The sequence below is a fragment of the Talpa europaea genome (assembly GCF_964194135.1).
Source record: "Talpa europaea genome assembly, chromosome: 7".
Taxonomy (NCBI): domain Eukaryota; kingdom Metazoa; phylum Chordata; class Mammalia; order Eulipotyphla; family Talpidae; genus Talpa; species Talpa europaea.
The window spans coordinates 51,918,408-51,938,595 of record NC_140074.1 but is presented as its reverse complement, the minus strand read 5'-3'; the positions used below and the strand labels follow the sequence as shown (position 1 = coordinate 51,938,595).

The 20,188-nt window shown below is 41.7% G+C and overlaps 1 protein-coding gene across 1 annotated transcript; it reads left to right on the top strand.

The window, feature by feature from the left end:
- Positions 1-1,958: 1,958 nt before the first annotated feature.
- TOMM5 (translocase of outer mitochondrial membrane 5) lies at positions 1,959-5,183 on the top strand (the record flags this gene model as incomplete). Its single annotated transcript, XM_084237630.1, has 2 exons — positions 1,959-2,079; positions 5,149-5,183. The coding sequence occupies 2 exons, from the start codon at positions 1,959-1,961 to the stop codon at positions 5,181-5,183; spliced, it is 156 nt and encodes a 51-aa protein (XP_084093756.1).
- Between the last annotated feature and the right edge of the window lie 15,005 nt (positions 5,184-20,188).

Below are 20,188 nucleotides of genomic sequence, written 5' to 3'. Positions count from 1 at the left end.
TAATATTATATCCATAGACTCCAGACAAGAATGTCCTAGATGACACACTTAGGACTCAAAATGCATAGGCTGTTAGGACTGAAAGGGACTCTCAAGAGCATTTAATCATAACTCCTTCTTTCACAACTAAAGGAACAGAACTGCAATGAAACATGGCTAGATAGTGGCAATGCCAGATCTGTGGCAATACCAAATCTGTGGCTATGTCTTCAGTCTTTCGGTCCACATTTGTTTGTAGGCCCTGTTGCTTTTCAGCATCAGTGCTGGCTCTCTACACATGGATGGAAGCTATTCCTTGGGAGTCAATCCCTCCAATGCCAGAGCTGTTTGCTATTCCACCACATGAATTATAGAAGCAAGAGGCTATTAAAGGCTGTTTATGGAGATGAGTTCCCTTTCTTGACTCAGTATCTTACATTTTGTCGATGAGGAAGGTGGGTGGCAATGCTTACAGTTATCAGTTGCTTCCATAGTAAATTACTGTTCTAATTTATTCAAAATCTATTATTGCTATGCAATATGCATTCAAGAAGGAACATTATGTTTTTGAATTATGTGAGCAATTCAGTCATCTGGTTCATGTCTAAGAATTATATATGGCTAATTGGCATGCATAATTTGGGGCAGCACTGCTTTGAGGAATCTGTGACAGGAAATCTGGCTGCAAGAAACTCCTATTTTTCTGACTATAGAGATGCCCAGGCAGATACTAACTGTAAAAGACTAAGGAGGATGCAAGGGAAAGAGAATTCAAAGGTGAAAGCAGATTCAAGGGAAGGTGATTCAATTTGACATTATAAATTTCTGCATTATAACCCTGCCTTTGCCTATCATCAGCAGAATGACTTTAAGCAGCACAGTTGGTTTCTACGCCTGCCACTTCTCATCTGTAAAACGTTGCGCAAATCTGAATTTGCTTTAACCATACTGTGTTACTGGGCCAATATTATAATGTGTAAGGATCAGTTAACTCCAGAAATGAGAATGCAGCAATAATATGAAAAATGTTAAGAACTCTGGAGTCCACAGACTAACTAGGTTAAAACCCTACCCTGCATTTAGTTGTGTAATCTCGAACAAGTTCCATCAATCTAATTTTTTTGTTTTAACTTGGCATAGACAACTTCAAACATATTCAAAATAGAAAGCCTAGAAGCCAAACTAAAATGATATACTAATTACCAGATTTCGCAATATTCAATATAGCTAATATCAGTTCATCTCTCACCTTCATCACCCCACCTATCCTGCATTTTAAAGCATATTTGGGGGGCCTCCCTAGTGGAGCAAGGGGTTAAGACGCAACCTATGAAACGGGAGTTCGATCCCCCAATGGGCCAGGAAGCAACCCACATGGGGCAGCAGACCTCTCCTATCTCACCTGCTGCTCCCCTCAGCAGTGTACTTCAGTGAATCTGCCTGTTCTGTTCCCCACTCTGGTGAATCCTCTCACCCCTCACACCTCTGGCCTGCACCCCATCTCTTATATGCATAAATAAATAAATCTTAAAAAAAAATTTTAAAAATAAAGCACATTTGGGGAAGTTGCTTTTAAGCTCTCTGTGCTTCAATATTCTCTTCTAGAAAATGAAGATTATAATATCCTATTCAAGGGGTGGAACTGTATTTAGTGCTCCATTCACGACAGCTATCATTTACGACATCTACGTGCACCATCACCTCGGGGCGGAAAAGCACCTTGCGGCGTCGCGCGCTGGGCCGCAGACAAAAGCCTGGAGGAGGCGCCTGAGACCCGCCTTGCTAAGATCGAGGACGCCCCCTTCAGGCTGCCGGTCTTCAGCTCCGCTCCGTCAGGACGAGGTTTGTCCCTCGCAGACTCCCGTCGCCCGGCGTGACGTGAGGGGCGGGCACAGGAAGTGGGGTTGGAGTTCCGGGCGCGCGCGGGCCGCGGAGGAGAGCTGCGCGCGGCGGCTGGAAGGTGCTGAGCCCGAGCCGCGATGTTCCGAATCGAGGGCCTTGCGCCAAAGCTGGACCCTGAGGAGATGAAACGGAAGATGCGTGAGGATGTGATCTCGTCCATACGGAACTTCCTCATCTATGTGGCCCTGCTGCGAGTCAGTGAGTGTCTTCCCAGGCCGTGGCCATGAGGCCAGCAGACATCTCGCCGACACTGCCCTCGCAACTCTAGTCCTGCTGGCCTTTGGGGGCCTCGAGCTGAGCAGAGCGGCCGCCGGGAGCGAGGGATGTGCGCGCCTGGGGCGGAAAGCGCGCGTGCAGCTTAGGGTCTGTGGGGCTGTCGGAATACCACCGAAGTGCATGCGGTGTCGCCGATTGCTTGGTTAGTCACCCCACCTCGCTCAGCCTAAAGGCGTTTGAATTGAAAGAGCCTGGAGAAGGGGGGGTAGAGTGGGGGTCCCCTCACGAGAGTAGAGAAACGGCTAGAATAGAGAAACAGCCAGAGTAGAGAAACGGTTGGCTCAAGGTCATTCAGCGAATCAGTGAGGCCGCTTGACCTTGAATTCAGACCTCCTAACTCGGGAAGGCTTTCTGCACTGCTAACCTTTGGACTCCAAAAGGTTTTGCTCCTTTTGTTTCTTTGTACCGAGGGGGGAATAAATAATTGCCTTTTTTGAAAAAGGGGATGAGAAAAATGGGCTTGAGTATAGGATTAGTGAAACAGGGTTTAGATTTTACTTTGGGCAGAAACGTATTTGCATTACTTCTTCTTGACAGTAGCCCTTTGAGAGAGACAGGGACTAAGATTATGCATATCCGTTTTGAATATTGGAACGGGATGTATCTTTATGGATCAGTTCTGTGTTTTAATGATGTGACTCTCAGAAGTGGTTTGCCTCCCTCTCATCATTCTCTGTTCTGTATTTTCATTGCTCATGCTGTCTCTTGTTAGCAGGTCTGGATGCAGAGGCAGAGATGGTCCTAATAAGGGAAGATTTTTTACCAAGCTCATCCTGTAGAAGGCCCATGTTGGGTCTAGGCCAGAGCTCACTGAGGCCAGGTCTCCCTTCACTATGTATATTACTCTGCTTCCCCAGGAGAAAAGCAGGATGTACAGAAACTCCCAAATCATCCTGCTCATTTAACAGCCTTTTGTAATTCACAGATTTATTCATTTCCTCCTCAAATTTTTTTGTTGTTGTTGACTTAACTGCCCGTCAAATATTTGCTGCTTCTCGATGACCTTTGTATTTAATATGAATTGGTTTAAAAAAAACCACACAAATATGTTCCCCATTTTATCACTTTTTAAAGTTAAGCTGTAATTCGCATATTACGCAATTCACTCCTTTAAGGGATATAATTCAGTGGTTTTTAATAAGTCAGAGTTGTGTGACCATCTCTACAATTTTAGAACATTTGCTTTCCCTCTGAAAGACACCATACCCATTTGCTGCCATTCATTTTCCTCCTTCCCTAGTGTGTAGCAGCCATGAATCTGCTTTTTGTCTCTATAGATTTGCCTGTTTGAACATTCCATATAAATGGAATTGTGCAATGTGTGGCTGTTTATATCTGACCTTCTTCACTTACTATAATGTTTTCAGGGCTCATCCATATTGTAGCATATATCTCTTTGTTGCCGCAGCAATATTTCACTATATAGATAAACTACATTTGCTGGATGTTACTTGTTTTTTTTTTTGTTTTGTTTTGTTTTGTTTTGTTTTTCCTAGTAAGAACTAGAAAATATTGAACATACTGCTGACTTTGTCAGCTTATGACAGATCCCATCTTCTGTTTAATATAACAGAATTTTTCTGTTAGATTTAGTGTTAAGTATTAAGAAAGAAGATCATTCTGGCAGCTGTTTTGTTCACAGTCTTTCCCCCCCCACACACTTTTTTTTAATTGTAAAATACGAACAGCCAAATTTGCCATCTTGTTTTAAAATACACAATTTATTGGTGTTAAGTGTGTTAGTAATGTTGTGTGACCTTATCACCATTCATCCCTAAAACTCTCATTGTGTAGTAGTGAAACTATGTTCATTAAATACTATATCCTCCTTCCTCCCTCTCACCCAGCATTTTACTTTCTGTCTGTGATTTTTGGCTATTCTAAGTATCTCATTCAGTATTTGCAATCTTACAGTATTTGTGTGGGTATGTGACTGGCTTATTTTACTCTAATGTCCTCAAGTTTCATCCATGTTATAGCACCTGCAGAATTTCCTTCCTTTTTCCATTATTCCCACATTTTGCTGACCCATTTACCTTGATGGACACCTGGATTGCTTCTACATTTTAGCTGATGTGAATAACTCTCAACAGAGGATGGGATCTGTTCATATCTATGAACATGGTTGTACATTTTTGAGGAACCGCAATGCTGTTTTCCATGGTAGTTGTACTGTTTTACATTCCCACCAAGAGTTCCAATTTCTCTACATGCTCGCCAACACATGTTATTTCCTGTTGTGTTTTGGTTTTGGATTGCAGTTATTCTGATGGGTCTGAGGTGCTGTCTTGTTGTGGTTATAATTTGCATTTCCCTAGTGATGAGTGATACTGAGTGTATGCTATTTTGGCCACAACATTTTTACACAAGACAGTATCACTTTTTAAAATCCACTACCTAGTTTTCTGAACATTTCTATCTATACCTTCTTACTGGACCCTCATAATAACTGAAGTTCGACTGTGTTAGATGTGAGCTGGAATCCATAGGTGATATATAGCTAATTGAGGGGAGAAGCCAAATATGTGTCCCACTCCTGATTTCCAGGTTCAGTGTTGTTTTCCCCCAGCCTCTGCCTACTTTCAAGTAAATTTTTAAAGATGAAAAATGCCAATTTGTATCTTGTAGAGTTTTTTCCCTCTAACGAGTAAATCACCAAATCCAGTCTCCTTTCAAATTTTAAATGACAGTTTGAAGGGGGATTAGATTTGCCTTTATGGTCCTAAGGAGAATTACATGAAGGAAAGATTTTATATAGTGTAAGGATGAACTTCATAATGGTAGTAGCTGCGCTCCTGCACTGGAATGGGCCCTCATAAAAGACAGTAAATCCTGTTTGCTGGGTTGCACAGGTAGAGGATTGGCCATCATATGGAGTTATTTTCAAAAATGTTGGACTAAACCTGTGAGGGTTATCCCCCAACCTTGTAATTTCATAATGTAATTTGTGGGCTAATCTGAAAATAAATTCTGGGTTTATTTTCCTTTCAGCTCCTTTTATCTTAAAGAAATTGGACAGCATATGAAGACTGGTCATCACATATGGATGCATGATATGAGGAACCTGGTTACAGTTTCTACTCTGTCCGCAAATGAATAGGCCCAGAAAGATGTAAGAGACTCTGATTGAATGGACATAAAAATTCTACTTGTTAAGAACAAGGTTGAGTCTGGCAACGGACCTTCATAACTAAAAGGAAACTATTTGGGGAGTCTGAAAAGACTTTTTGTGGTCATAGTAGATCCATAAGCGGTGATATGCAATCCCCATGAATGTTGGTGTAATTGTAAATAATGTTAAACTCATTTTCTAGCAAGTTTTAATTACATGGAATTAAGTCTGCAATAGCACTGTCATGTCATCATTTCTGTTCACCTTTTTACTTCTGTCTATTTGTTGAAGAATTTCTTACAATTATGTTTTATGGAAGCCAGCACACAACCACAGTGACATTTAAACACAGTATCATTAGTCTATTTTTTAATAAATGTACCAATTAAGAAAAATTTGATTTTTATTTTTCTTAACTCACTTTTTGCTGCAAACCAACAATTGCAGGTGAGACTGTTACATATTGTGATTATGACAGTTACATTAAATTGAATTTCTCTTTGTTCTAGAATAAGGAATTTGCTAATCATGCTAAAGCAACATTAGTTATTAAGCAGCCTTTGTGGAAGGCAACATTATTGCTTGAAGTTAAGAATACTTAATCCTGCCAAAGGGGGAAATGATATATCTTTAAGTCTGGGTTCTCCTATTTTATTGTGGACAGGGCATAGTTCCTAACCTTTTCCTCAGAGGCAGCTACATTCATCTCTTTTTAGCTAATTAGATTGGTTTTTGACTTTACGTGTCTAAGATTGTATTGTTACTTTATGATTTTTCTTTTTTTGGACATTCCCTGCTGATTTAGCTATGTCCATAAGATTTTGTTCTCTTCTTCTTACCTCCATCACCAACACATTTTCTCATTTCTTCCTAGTGTACTTGTTAGTGTGATTCTGGTAAGATCAAAATTATTAGGACTCTAGGGCCTCCCCGGTGGCGCAGCAGTTGAATGCTGGGTTGCGAGGCTGCCCACAGCCTCTGTGGCTCCAGTTCAATCCCTGGCCACTGGTGAGGGTCCCACATGGCGCGCAAACCTCTCCTGCCGCCCGCTGCTCCCCTCAGCAGCGTGTTTCGTCATCTGCCTGTTCTGTTCCCCACTCTGACTCTGGTGAATTCTCTCACCCTCCCGCTCTTCTGACTGTACCTAGTGCTTGTATAAATAAATAAATAAATCTTTAAAAAAATTATTAGGACTCTAAATGCTTTCTTTTCCTGTACATCTTTTTCTTTTTTTCCTCCTAAGTTTAGTTTCCTGTGAACTTAACCACTCAGTCACCTGGGGTTCTTGTCATTTATCTAAATTATGCAAGATATTCAGTTTCATTAGGTACTGCTTCATCTTTCAGCTTTCTGCCCTGTCCCAGTCTGGACTAAGAGTCCAGACTATTCTGGGATCTCCCTTCATCATCCTGGGAATTCCTTTTTCTCTTCTCCCATCTTGGATCTTGTTTCCGTACCTTGTGTCCAGTATATATCTATCTGATTGCTGACTCAGGAATGTATTTCCTTGGGTCTACTGTGTTACTAGTCTATCTGTTTTCCAGCTTCCCACTTTTTGTTACTATTTTCTCCTTGTTTTCCATCCTTTACAATTTAGATCTTAAACAAAAATCTTTGCTGTCATTTAATGGAATTTTGGGAATGAATGGAATTAGATCATGTGCTAAGCCCACTTTTTTTACTCAGACAACATATATTTTAACCCTGAAAAGTTGTGTTTCATGTTGGTAATTTGTGGCTAGTGCTGCCTTAAGAGGAGATGCACTATTTACCACCATAGTCATAAACACTGACTCTAAAAAAGGGCACTTATGATCTCTTACACTTATGAGATGGATGGCTTTCAGCATCTGAACCTCTCTTAACCTCATTTTCATCACCTATAAACTTTGCATAATAGAAACATCTATATACTTAAGTGTTGTAAGGATGAAGTGAGCAAATGTAAGTAGTCAGCACAATGCCTGACATTTGGTAAAGGTTATTTATGTTTAGTCTTGGTACAGGTGCTTAGAAGTGGCTTGTGCTGGTATTCACTGCCTTAATTGGTTTTATTTGTATTTCCAGATGTCGTGGGATAGCATGCTGGTCCTCTACTTGTATAGAGACTTCAAAATTACCAACACTTAAATTCATTATCTAAGAACAACCATAACCAATCAATAGTAATGCTATTTTACAGAATGGAAATTTGAGACTATGGAAGTTTCAGTGGCTAATAAATAGCAGCTGGCCAAGGCTAGAGACTTTTAATATTTATTTTTTTGTATACCCCCTCCTTAAGTGCTTTTCTTGGGGGAGGGAGAAGGATGTGTTATTGTTACCCTGGATTCCAGTGTGTGTTCAGACTAGGATAAGGAAAAGTGATGGCTTGGTTTTTTTATAGCTATACTATTAAAAATTTAGGCCGTAAATTCTTCCAGTGGTGGTGGGGGAGGGGTCTAATATTTGTAACAAATAATTCTGAAAATTGAGAAACATGAGAAAGTATATATATTTATACACACGTACATATATATACACATACACAGATTGGTTTGAATGTTAATGTGAAATAGCAAAGAAACAGCAAATTGAGCTTATAAACTCTTGAAATGGATCATAGAAAGAAAATGGGGATAACCATGAGAAAGTAATAATTCTCTACAAACAGGTAGAAGGATATGATCTAAGTAGGAATTTTGCTCCTAAATTAGTACTCTTCCTGCTACCAATGCTACATTTAATGTTTAAGCTTTTTTTTTTTACCATTGTTCTTTGTAGTTCTGTTAAATAAGTTAGTATTTCAATTAAATGTGTTCCAAAGTTTATAGGTGAGCAAACTGGGGCATAGGTTTAGAATGAAGAACAAGTGCAGAAATCTGAACTTCTTTTTCTCCTCCCCGCCCTTTGTTTGAGTTGAGTTTGTCTCTGTATAAAATCCAGAAACCAGACAGTGTTGTAGATAGTATAGAAAGAAAATCAGCTAGACATTTTACTCTTATTTTGCTGTAATTTGATCACTTGATAAACTCTCGGTCTAGCTTAGGCCATCAAAGCCACTGAAAGCAAGAGTTGGCAGACTTTCTGTTAAGGGTCAGATAGCAGATACTTTAGGCTTTGTGGGCTCTATTGTTTCCATTAGCTCTGTGGTTGCATTGTGAAAACAGCCATGTACATATTCATGTATATACATGAATGAGTATGACTCTGTTCCAGTAAAACGTTATATACAGAAATAGGGGCAAGCTGGATTTGGCCTCCTGGGCACCAAATTTTGGCAATGGTTAGGCCAGATTTTGGCAATTGTTAGTGATCACCAAATCACAACTTTTTATTATTTGAGGTCTGTAATCCCTTGTAGGATGCCATATGAGTGCATAAACAAAATAAGACCTAACCTTTATACTTGCTGAATATTTAGAGACTGTTTCTGAGGAAATTACTTTTAAGGAGAACTGAAGGATTAGTTGTGTTATCCGGAGGTGGGGAGGGGTAGAGAAGGGAAGGTCAGGCAGTGGTCATATTGATCAAGGTGGGGAGTTCATTTTCCTATTTAAAACATCACTGGATGCATGTGGGGACTAGGTTTGACCAAGAGGTCAAGGAGATGAATAAGAATACCATTATTAATTCAGATGAGTGTGCTAAGGGGAAAAAGGATGCAAGGAAGACTCGAGGTATGGAATTATTCTAAACTATTTGAGTAGGTCCAATGTAGTCACAAAGATTTTTATAAGAGGGAGGAAGGAAGAAGGTTCAGAGCCAGAGAACATGTCACAACAGAAAGAAGTTGAAATGATGTGGCTGCAAGCCACAGAATGTGAATAGTCGCTATGTTTCAGATTCTGATAAAGGTGAGGTGTGGGGGTCTCCCTTAGAGTCTCCAAAAGGAACAAATGTCTGCTGATACCCTGATTTTAGCTCCTTAAATAAGGCCCATTTTAAACTTCCGAATCCAGGACTGTAAGATAAGTTTGTGTTGTTTTAAGCCACAAAGTTGGTAGTAATTTGTTGCTACAGCAATAGAAAACTAATACATTTATAGTATTCCTTCCTCCTTTTCTTGTTACCATGGACTCAGCCTATGCATAACTAGGGTAAATCCTTTACCTGTCCTGCTGCTGTTTATAAACTTGATTGATCACTTACTGTGTGATCATTCTGTGTGTGTGTATGTGTGTGAGAGAGATTCTTGAACCACATGCCAATCTAGGATTATCATCTCTCCTTTCTCAGCCATAACCATGGGTTTTTTTTTTTTGGTTTTTTTTTTGTTTGTTTGTTTTTGTTTTTAATTAATTAATTTACTTATACAAGCACTGGGTATAGTCAGAAGTTCGGGAGGGTGAGAGAATTCAGAGCCAGAGCGGGGAGCAGAGCAGGCAGAAGGACCGAAGTACACTGCTAAGGGGAGCAGCGGGCGGCAGGAGAGGTCTGCGCGCCATGTGGGACCCTCCTCCGGTGGCCAGAGAGCAGCCAGGGATCGAACCAGCGCTGCAGAGGCTGCGGGCAGCTTCGCAACCCAGTGCTCAACTGTGTTGCCACCGGGGAGGCCCATAACCATGGTTTTAATTACCATTTATCTAGAGGAAACTCCCAGTGTTTATTTCAAGCTGAAATTCCAAGATGTCCATGCAAAAATTCCATCTCACAGAAACTTTCAACTTAGCAGATCCAAAACTGAACCCATCATTTTTCTTTTGAAACTTGTTCCTTATTTCAGTATTTTCATTGTTTTAAAAGATCCTATTCTGACCTCTGCTGGCTAGCATATGTATTGCAATTCCAAATGTCACTACACAAGAACAACCTCAAGAAACCTATTTTACCTAGCCTATTGTAAATCTGCTTTACAATAATAAGTTACAAAAGCCCTAGGTCTTTTCCTTCCTCTACACATGGCCATCATAGACTAGACTGAATAGTTGTTACTTACAGTCACATGCACCCAATATTACAGTTTTCCTACTTCATTTTCCTACTTTCGTTCAAGTTCACCAAAATTTATGGAAATTACACATATAAAAATTGACTAGACTTGAGTTAATGTAACAACTTTACAAATTCATTTGTGCATTTTATTATTTTTTTTTTTTTTGTGGGACCTTCGCTGGTGGCCGGGGACCGAATAGGCGCTGCAGAGGCTGCGGGCAGCCTCGCAACCCAGCACTCAACCATTGCGCCACCAGGGGAGGCCCTGTGCATTTTATTTTAAACAACACCTGATGAAATGTTTTCAGTGTTAGGAAATGTTCTTAAATTTACTTTCCTCCCTAAATAAAACACAGCTGCCTTTAGTCCAACAAGTGTTTTACTCATGCTGAAAATCTGCTTTAAGCATGTTTGATAATTTTTATCTTTCTCAGTCCCATTGGCAATAGTATTTTTATTTTAAGCTTATATCTATAAAGGATAAAAATTAATATTACATTAGCAACTGTACAGAGGATGATACTGCTGCATTTAAAATTAAAAGTTCTGCTGGCATCTGCCTCACCAAAAGTTGCTTGAAATGTTAATTAACCAGCTGATAAAATATAAATTTGGTGAACAACAGGTGATTTATCAGTATGTAATGTGGAAAATGTGGGTTGCTGGAGAGTAGAAATATGATCTGTTTGGAAGGCGCACTAGAATTAGTGCTTACAGCTAAGCACTAATGGCTTACAGCTTCAGCTCTGTTCTATGATTAGATGAGTCATATTTTAGTTGCAAATACCAGTATTCAATTTTGATGGATTTAGGGAGAAAATAAATTATTAAAAGGACTGTAGTTGTTCAGTATCATCTAGAGCCCTATATAATCAGGTTTGGAGATCAGGCAGTTCGAATACCTTTTGTCACCTGGTTACTCTAAACAAGTGGTGTGGTGAGGACATCATCTCTGCTCAGGCTCAGCTATGCTATTTACCTGACCAAAGCCACAGATATAGCTCTGAACCGTGCCGCTGTCAGGACAGCCAGTGCTGCCCTAAGAGCTTCATTTGCTGCACTTGACATGTGCACTTGACATGGCAGAACACTAAAAAGAATTACCGTATCTCTGGACCCCAGTACAAAATTTGGGAATAATTTAATTTGTAGGGTTGAGGTCATGTGGAAAAATAGAGAAAAAGTCTGGGATTTCAACTTCTATGTTGCTCTGATTTCCACATGCTCATTATACTGGGAATCCCCAAATACAAGAAGAGTGTTCAGATCCTGATGACCAGAAAGTACGACAGATTCTATTGTGTGACCCTGGATAAATCACTCTGAGCCTCACTTTTCTATAAAGATAATTAAAGTTCAGTATGTTTACTTACTCATTTAACAAATAACAGTCTTTGTCAGGGTACAAAGATAAGTGCCCTCTCTAATGGAGAAGAAAAATCAACAGACAGCAAGTGGGTGGATACAGGCATGCACAGGAGTGATGAGACAAAAGAGAGTTTGCAAGTTCTGTTCTTCTGTTTAGGTACTTGTATATAAAACCAAAGTTCCTATGATGTGGTGCTTACACCACTAAATGAAGAAGGTAGAATGCTCTTATAGAAAGCTGTTGCTGTACTCTTAAAAGACTTGTCTATTTTTAGGAAATGTCAAAACAAACAACGTTGGCTGGCACAAATCCAGAAACTAAGGCTTTTATTGTCAATAAGTCTTACTGACAGACTTTATCTAGATTGCCAGTTTTATACAGTGGGATACTTTTCAAAGGATGACACATACCATAGCTTTGCCAATCATCAATAAGAAAATTTGTCAAGCTCCTTGTAGTATGTATAGCCCCTGTTCTGATCTGAACCTGACCTAAGTCAGTGGTCTTTCTGCTAGATCTGTGTGTATAGCTTCGTGTCTTTGCTTAAAATAAATGATTGGCTTGCTTTAAACTTAGGGTTTTTTTTTTTAGGTTTGGTTTTCTATTTATAAAAGAGAGCAGCTGCATGGTAACTTGGGCCTCACCCAGAATCATTATATCAAATCCACCATACAGTAATAAAGCATGGAATACACTTTTATAGAATACTTTATATAGAACCCAACACTAACAAATCAGGATGGGACCACATCCTGACCAGCTCACTATAATAGCTATTACAAACTTCAATCTACTGCAGTAATTTCTTTTTCTTCTTGTTCTTCCAATTTATAGAAATTTTCAAAATGGTACTGACATACGTTTCTTAGAAGACCTCAGTAGGCCTTCTTACAGATACATGAGTTAGTTTTGAAATACTTATTCAGTAATGACTACCAATAAGGGTAACTCATTAGGGGTCAGTGAAAAATTTTGTCAAATTTGATGCTGCAATAAAGAAATCATCTGTAATTTGCTGAATATAAATGATCATTGCATGACATAGCAAAATATTGGAATCCAGGAGTGAATAACTTCATATTAATCCATGTGATTATTTCATTTTTTAAAATTGAGCTAACATTGGTGTACAACACTAAGTTTCAGAAGTACATTTTCTCACCTCAGCAACTATGTATCTCACCAGGCCCACTACCAAATGTCCATTTCTCTTGCAATAATTTCTTTTTCAAAGCATTCTCAAGTTAAGATTTCTGTAGCTGACATTCTCTTCTAAATCCAGAGGCCAGGTCCAACTGTCCTTTTGATGGCTTCATTTGGATGACACACAGACATCTTAAATTTAGTCTAAAATGGACTTCTTTTATCTTCCACCTTTCAGTGCTCTCCTTTCAGTAGCTACCATTTCAGTAAACAGCATCTCTGTGGATCCAGTCAGTAGCTTAAGCCAGAAACTGGGATTCTCCTTAATTTCCCACATTAAGCCAAAGTGACTCAACCTCAAAAATGTATTTCAAATCTATTTCTGTCTTCTATCATTACTTCAGTACAAGTCAACCAGTGTTCCGGCTACCTCACAGATGTTGGTCTATGCCCCACATAATGACTCGCATACTTTTTTTTAAAAAGGTATCAATTCAACCCCATCCTTCATCCCCTCAATAGCTTTCTTTTGCATAAAATTTAAAAATCTTTACTGGGACCTACTAAGTGCTGAATAATCTCACCCCTGTCTCTCTAACTTCACTTAAACACTGTTGTACTCTTGACAATAGGCTTCAGGCAAACTGGACAGTTTGCATTTGCCTGAAGAACAATCTTCTCTGCCCTGGCCCGCCCCAGTCGAGCCTTTTCAGGGCCTTGCCCTACCTCTTCCATTTACTTCCCCCCAAGATCTTCCTCGTGTCCCCTAATTTCAAAATAGAGTTCTTAACAGTGCGCTCACTGTAATTTTAACTACATATTTATTTAGATACGATAGCTGATTAATATCTACTTTCCCCGAGAACTGACTTCAAGAGGACAGGAACCATCTGTTTTGTTCACCAATGTGCTCATAATAACTTGGACAACACTAACTGGCAGGCATTGTGCTAAACGCTCTACCTATAATTTAGTAAATAACCCCAGTATATTGCCTGGCGCAGACCAGCGGTCAGTTTGTTGAATGAGCCCAGCCCCAGGATGCACACCTACAAGTTGCCCGCCACCTCCCGACACCCCACGACTCGGAGAGACAACCCTGGTGGTTGAAAGAATCTTCCTTCCATAGTGACCCCCGCATTCCTCCCTGCAGTTTCCGCCCACGGATTCTATTTCTGCCTCTCCTGGGGCCACGCGGTACGAGCCTTCGCCGTCCTTCCACAAGCCCGACTTGGCAGCCTCGGAGCGCCGCCCCGCCCCCCGCGTCCCTCGGTCCCGCGGAGACTCCCGGGGTTCCTTCCCGGGCTCCTTCCCGGCGCCGGGGTCGGGGAGCCCCGGCCCGGCGCTCCCGGCATCCCCCGCCCGGCGCGTCACGTGACGGCGCCCGCCCCGCACCAGCCGGGCGACTGTCCGCCCCCGGGCGGGGCTCTCGGCGCGTCCGCCCGCCCCTGGCCGCGCGCCGCAGTCCTCGCCGCTCCGCTGCGGCTCCGGCGCCCGCGGCCCGCACTGCTGTGGGCGAGCGCCCCGGGGGGCTCCCGGCGAGGTAAGAGGCGGCCGGCCGCGGAGGCTGCGGGCGAAGTTACTCCGCCCGCATCCCCGGGACTCCGGGGCCGGGAGCAGGGGGCGGCCCGGGGAGGGGGCTCGGGCGTCTGGGCTGTTTCCAGGGACCTGGGGCGCCTGGAGACCCGCGGAGGAGCAGGCGCCGCTCGGCCCCGGCTGCGGCTGAGCCGCCGGCCCCGGCGGGATCGGGAGGGGGTACCTCAGGCCGCTCGCGGCCCCGCGCGCCCCCACTCTGCTGGCGCCTGGGGGCTCAGCCGCGCCGCCACGGAGCCGTGCCTTGGTTTCCCCTACTGTGAAACCAACGACGCGGCCGGGAAGGTGCATCTGCACCGTTGCCATCAGCCCGGAGCTTTTGCGCGGTGTAAGTGAAGTCAAGAGGAAGAAGCACGCTCTTGGGATGGGTAAACCTTCACCTAGGAACGCGGGAGCCAGTGTCTGGGGCCGGGCACCTACTAAGGTGTCTGCATTTTGTGAAAATTGCAAGCCTCGTGGAGATGGGGTTTCTCCATCTTTGAAGTAAAGGTGACAGCCCTTGTCCTGCCTAACCCTAGCCCTAGTCCTGTTCCAATCTGTAAGGAACAGATGGGAAAGCCATTTGAAGAGCCAGAACTCCAGAGTCGGTCAAACCCGGGTTCAAGTCCTAGTTCTGCCACTTACTAGCTGTGTGACCTTGAGCCAGATAGAACTCATTTCTGTTGAAGGAAGCTAATATTAGTACTTAGCTCATGAGGTTGCTGTGAGGTTTAAGTGTTAAGGCCTCAGCTCAGTGTCCCTCACAGAAATGCTCAATAGATTAACATTAATTCTTACTAACTTGGTAAGCTAGAGAGTGCTTCGTGAAGGGTTTTTAGTATCATTCCAATTCGTTTTCTACACATTTAGTCTTTTAAACAGTGCTGCTTTGGTTTCCTAAGAAAGGAGCCAAGTGGGACCCTTTCCCCCTTTTCTCTTTCTGGGCCTCCTTGCCTTCTTTACAATTGGCATGTGAACCTGTTGTTCCTTCCAAATGAGCCAGGCAGGATGGGAACATTAATTTACTGAAGCAGATGGGTATCAGATTCCCTCTGAAGGGAAAGAAAAGTGCCAAGTGTGTGCTGCCACCAAAAAAAAAAGCACAGTGCAGTGATTGACTATCAGCTGGAAGAGGCCTTGGACTAATTCAGCTGTCTCCTTTTGCACATGGAGAAACTGGACCCAGAAGGAGGGCAGGATTTTGATTTTGCTCAGGACCCCATAGAATCTTGACAGTGGGTGGAAAGAATGTACGCTATTTACCAATTACTGTGCTTTTCCTGAGTTCTAACCTAATTCTTCATTTATTCAGCAAGTATTTATGGAGTGCCCACTGTTAGTACACCTAACAGGAACTGGAGATTTTAGAAATTTTATATGCATGTACACACACACACACTCTCACACTCTCCCTCTGCTGATTCTCAGTATATTGTATAACAACAATAAGTTTCATCTCCCACTGAGCTTGTCTCATAACATCTGACCCCAAGGGACAGAAGCACACAGAGAGGCCTGAATTGTTGCATGATCAGTCACAGTAGTTCCAGAGCCCTGTTGAAGCCTCGTGAGAGGTTAGAGACTGGAGAAAATGCTGCTTTGTCAGGGCTTTTAGGAAAGGATTTCCTTCTGGCCTGGAACACTTGGATTTCTTTGTCTTTGTGGCTTCAGGCCTCTCTTCTTGTTTTCACATTTCTGAAAAGAGCTACCCTCACCACAGTGCCTTCATTTTTGGTTTCCATGGTTATCAGATGAATTGTATTTTTATGATAGCACTAGTAGCTGTTAAGTAATAGGTGGCCAGACATCCCCAGTTCATTCTGGGTTTCTGATTTTGTGGTGGTCCAGTTTTTTTCCAGTTGCAGTGCATTCTGTCCTTTTCTCCTTCCCTCCCTCCCTCCCTCCCTCTCCAGTTTCTTCCCTCTCTTCCTCCATCATTTCCCCATTCCCTTCCTCTCCTCCTCCCAATCACTCTCCTCTTCTTTCTTCTTTTCAACAAACGTGTATTGGTAGAAGGGTAAAGAAAACTGGGCATAAGTACAAATAAAAGCATATATAGACTCCAGCATAGGTACCTCGGAATCTCTGGGGGGGATAAACTGAAGGGATCATTACATGCAAGGAGCAAATCAATGGGGCTCTGATAAAGGTATAGATAGGAAGCCAGAGAGAACTCTCAGAGGTGGGAGGAATGGTGTGCTGGGCAACCAAGAGTAATCATATACTAAGATGCTTTTCAAGGAAGATGTAAAAGAACAAGTTCCTTTTACATGTCTCAGTCACACAGAAACCTTTGATGGCACAAAAAAGCATTTCATTCTTGCGGTTTGCCTTAATGAACAAACGTTTTTCTTGAGTCACCTGTCATGACTTTCAACACCTTTGTTTGAAATGCCTGCTAATTTTTCTCGTTCTTTCTACTAGCTTAATGAAGTAGTTAGTATTCTACCCATACACATGATATTGTAAACATAAAGGTAGATAAATAGACATTTGAATGAGATTTTGTTTGTTTCATCTTAGATGTTTATCCTGTGTGTCTCGTTTCACCAGTTGGGTTCTAATGCAGTCACCTATTTATTTTCTTTTCCAAAGATTCACCCCCAAGTCCTATAATGCCCTTGTTAGTGAGAAGTCACATGTCTCTTACTTCCAAGCATCCTGGGGGCTTAAACAACCCAAATGAGTCAATCTTCCACTCTCCAGAGGAGAGAGAACTGTGGTTATTATTTCTGACACAACAATATGCTAGCATTATTGAAGAGCTGTCCTGCACGGGCTAAAGATGTGTGGTCACTGCTAGCCCAGACTCTAATTGGACCAGGTTTTGCAGCTCAACCTCATGCTTAGATTTCAAGGTCAGAGCTTTTTAAGTTTACGCTTCTCTACTTAGCCTTTCTCCCCAGACACCATGCTCTGGCCATGTGTTGCATCTATCACCTGGCTGTGTTCCCCATCTTCTCAGTGAGTTCTCTTTTGGGGAATTGTAGGACCCTTTCCTGCTATTGGCCTTTTTCAGGGTCAGCCTACACCACCCAAAAGATGTCCCCATCTTCAAATCTTTTATTAAGGTTTGGTGGCTCAATCCTTTTTCCTCTTCCTAACTTTTGGCAAATTGTTTCTACTTCTCCAGGAGTCTGCCTACCAAGGATTCTCAGGAATAGCATCCTTCAACAAGATAGTTCTGCTAGGACTGTAGGTGCCTGTTCACCTTACTTTTCCTATGTAAGAGGGATCCTCTGGTGACTCTTGGCAAAGCATAGGTATGTTCCCAGGAGACTGTCTCTCCTCTATAGTCCTAAGAGGGCTAGGCATTATGTATTGAAAATTCACTTGCTGTGTACCTTGTTAGGGATTTGAGGGGCAAAGTCTTAATTTTAAAGTGAAGGATTTTCAGCTTCCTCAGCTTCTCTAAGGATCAAATAACCAGTATGATTCTTTCACTGTCTTTGTCCTGAACTTTTTAAAATCTGAGACATATCAAGGAGGCATGCCAGAGAAAAGCCCACACAGATTTAGATAGCTCAGCCATTCTAAGGGAAATATAACCAGCACCTATGTCAAGAAATGAAACCTGGCTAGTAGCAGCCCCAAATCACAACTTCCTCCAAATCACAACTTCCTCCCCCCAAAAAACCCACTTTCGTAGTAATCATTTTCTTTTTTGGGTAGTTTTGACACCTATATTTGTATCCTTAAACAATATTTTCACTAATTGTGAAATTAGTGAATTAGAGAATTTAAATTCTCATGGTTAGAATCATACTGTGTGCAATTTGTATCTTGCTGCTTTTGCTTAATTTGTTTGTAAGCTTCATCCAGTTAGTGATCTCATTTGTTGATTTTGCTAACTGCTTCACGATAGGGATATATCACAGCATATTTATTCCTGCTGTAGTTGATGGATACTTGAATTGCTTACAGTTTCTGATTTGAAAGAGCAGCACAAACAAGAATATCCTTAGACATCTCTGTTGTGTATGTGAACAACTTTTTTTTAGCTTATGTATTATAAAGCAAAATTGCTTTGCTAGATAATGCCAGTTTTCTAAGTGATTGTACCAATTTACTTTCTTACCAGCCGTGTATAAGAGTTCCACTTGTTTAATATTCTTGCAAATTCTTAGCATTTTGAATTTCAAAATTTTAAACTATTCTTGTGGGTTTATAATATCTCTTATGTTTTCACTTTTCTTTCCTTGGTTACTGCTAATATTGAGCACTGCTTGATTGGTTCAATAGCCTCTTTTGTGAACTACCTAGTCAAATCTTGCCTATTTTTCCATTTTTCTTACTGAGTTATCAGAATTCTTTATACATTTGGTTAGTATGTCAGTTAAGTATTTTAATAGTATCTTCTACTCTGTGACTTCTTGTCACCCTTTTCATAAATGGTGGTGTTTTAGATCCTGTTCTGTAGAAGCAGGGCCAGTATTGGAGATTTTTGTTAAAGTGATAAATTGGCAGAAGTGCTCAAAACAAAGAGAATGACAAAAGCAAATGCAGGAGATGAAGAGGTGAGGTTCTCTGGCGAAAGGGACATCTATGAGTTAGGCTGACATTTCTATATGGGGTGTGGGTGTGTCAGCCAGCAGAGAGGATATAGCTATAAATATCACTTACAAATGAAAATAATGTATGATAGGGACAGTACCACCAGGACCGGTTGGAGTGGGAGCACAGTTCCTCTAAGGAAGCAGAAGAGAAGAGAGAAGGTGTGCTGGGCAGACAGAAGTTAGAGTCACCACAGCCCACTGCTCTGAGAAATGGCCAGAAGGGTGATGCAAAGAAAGAAGAGGGGTTAGAGAGGTTGCGGTTGAAATGATGTCAGTCAGTGTGTACAAGAAAAAAGGGGAGGATGTCACCTGTTCATGAGTCCGCTAATAGAAAAAGAGAGGGTCACACCGTTCCTTTACCCATCTGCCACTGCGCACCTTGGCATTGTTGACTGAGGACACCTTGGCCATCCACAGTGGTAGAGTGAGAGAGTATGGGGCTGTCTCCTGTGGGGGCTGTACAGGCACACCTTAGAAATGCTACAGGTTCAGTTCTAGACCACTGCAATAAAGCAAATGTTGCAATAAAATGAGTCATAAAAGGTTTCTGATTTTACATTATGTTGTAGTTTATTAAGTGTGTGATAGCATTATATGAAAAATATCAATATATATACCTTAATTAAAAAATACTTTCTTGTTAAAAAGTGGGACAGAGACACGAAGTGAACACATGCTGTAGGAGAAATGGCACCAATAGACTTGCTCAATGCAAATTGTCACAAACCTTCAATTTGTAAAAAAACAATCAAACCTTAGTATCTTCGAAGCACAGTAAAACAAGATATGCCTGTATTCACCATGTCAGCTATGTGCCTGGTATTCTCACAGCCCATTCTAAGAGAAACATCTACATTAGCATCTCCCTATCATGCAGGGAGACTTCCCAGCAGCCATGTTTTCTACATAAAATCTTGCTCTATCTCTGCCCCCTAGCAAAACTGATTCGGACCAGAGATGGACATCAGACCCAAAAAACAGTCAGTTTATAAGCTCACCAGGGACTGAGTGGGACCTCATGGAAAAAAAATGCATCTCTTAAAAATTTGAGTTTGGGGCTAAAGAAGGACACTCAAGTGCAGAAATTAAAGCTGAACCGGTAGAGAGAGGAACCATGAGATAGAGTCAGACCTTTGAGGAATCCCAGCTGACTGCTACTGTGAGGAAGCAGAAGCAATGAGGTAGGGAAAAGTTTGTGTAGACTCCAAGTCAGGGGAGAATGGAGCAGACCCTTGGAGGGTGGCTGAGTTATGTGATAAATGAAGACAGACTACAGCTGCTGAGGACCTTGGGGCTGCTGTGGATCCAGACCTTTCGTTCTGGCACTGGGAGACCCAGCCCTACAATGATCCTATTCCTGGATTT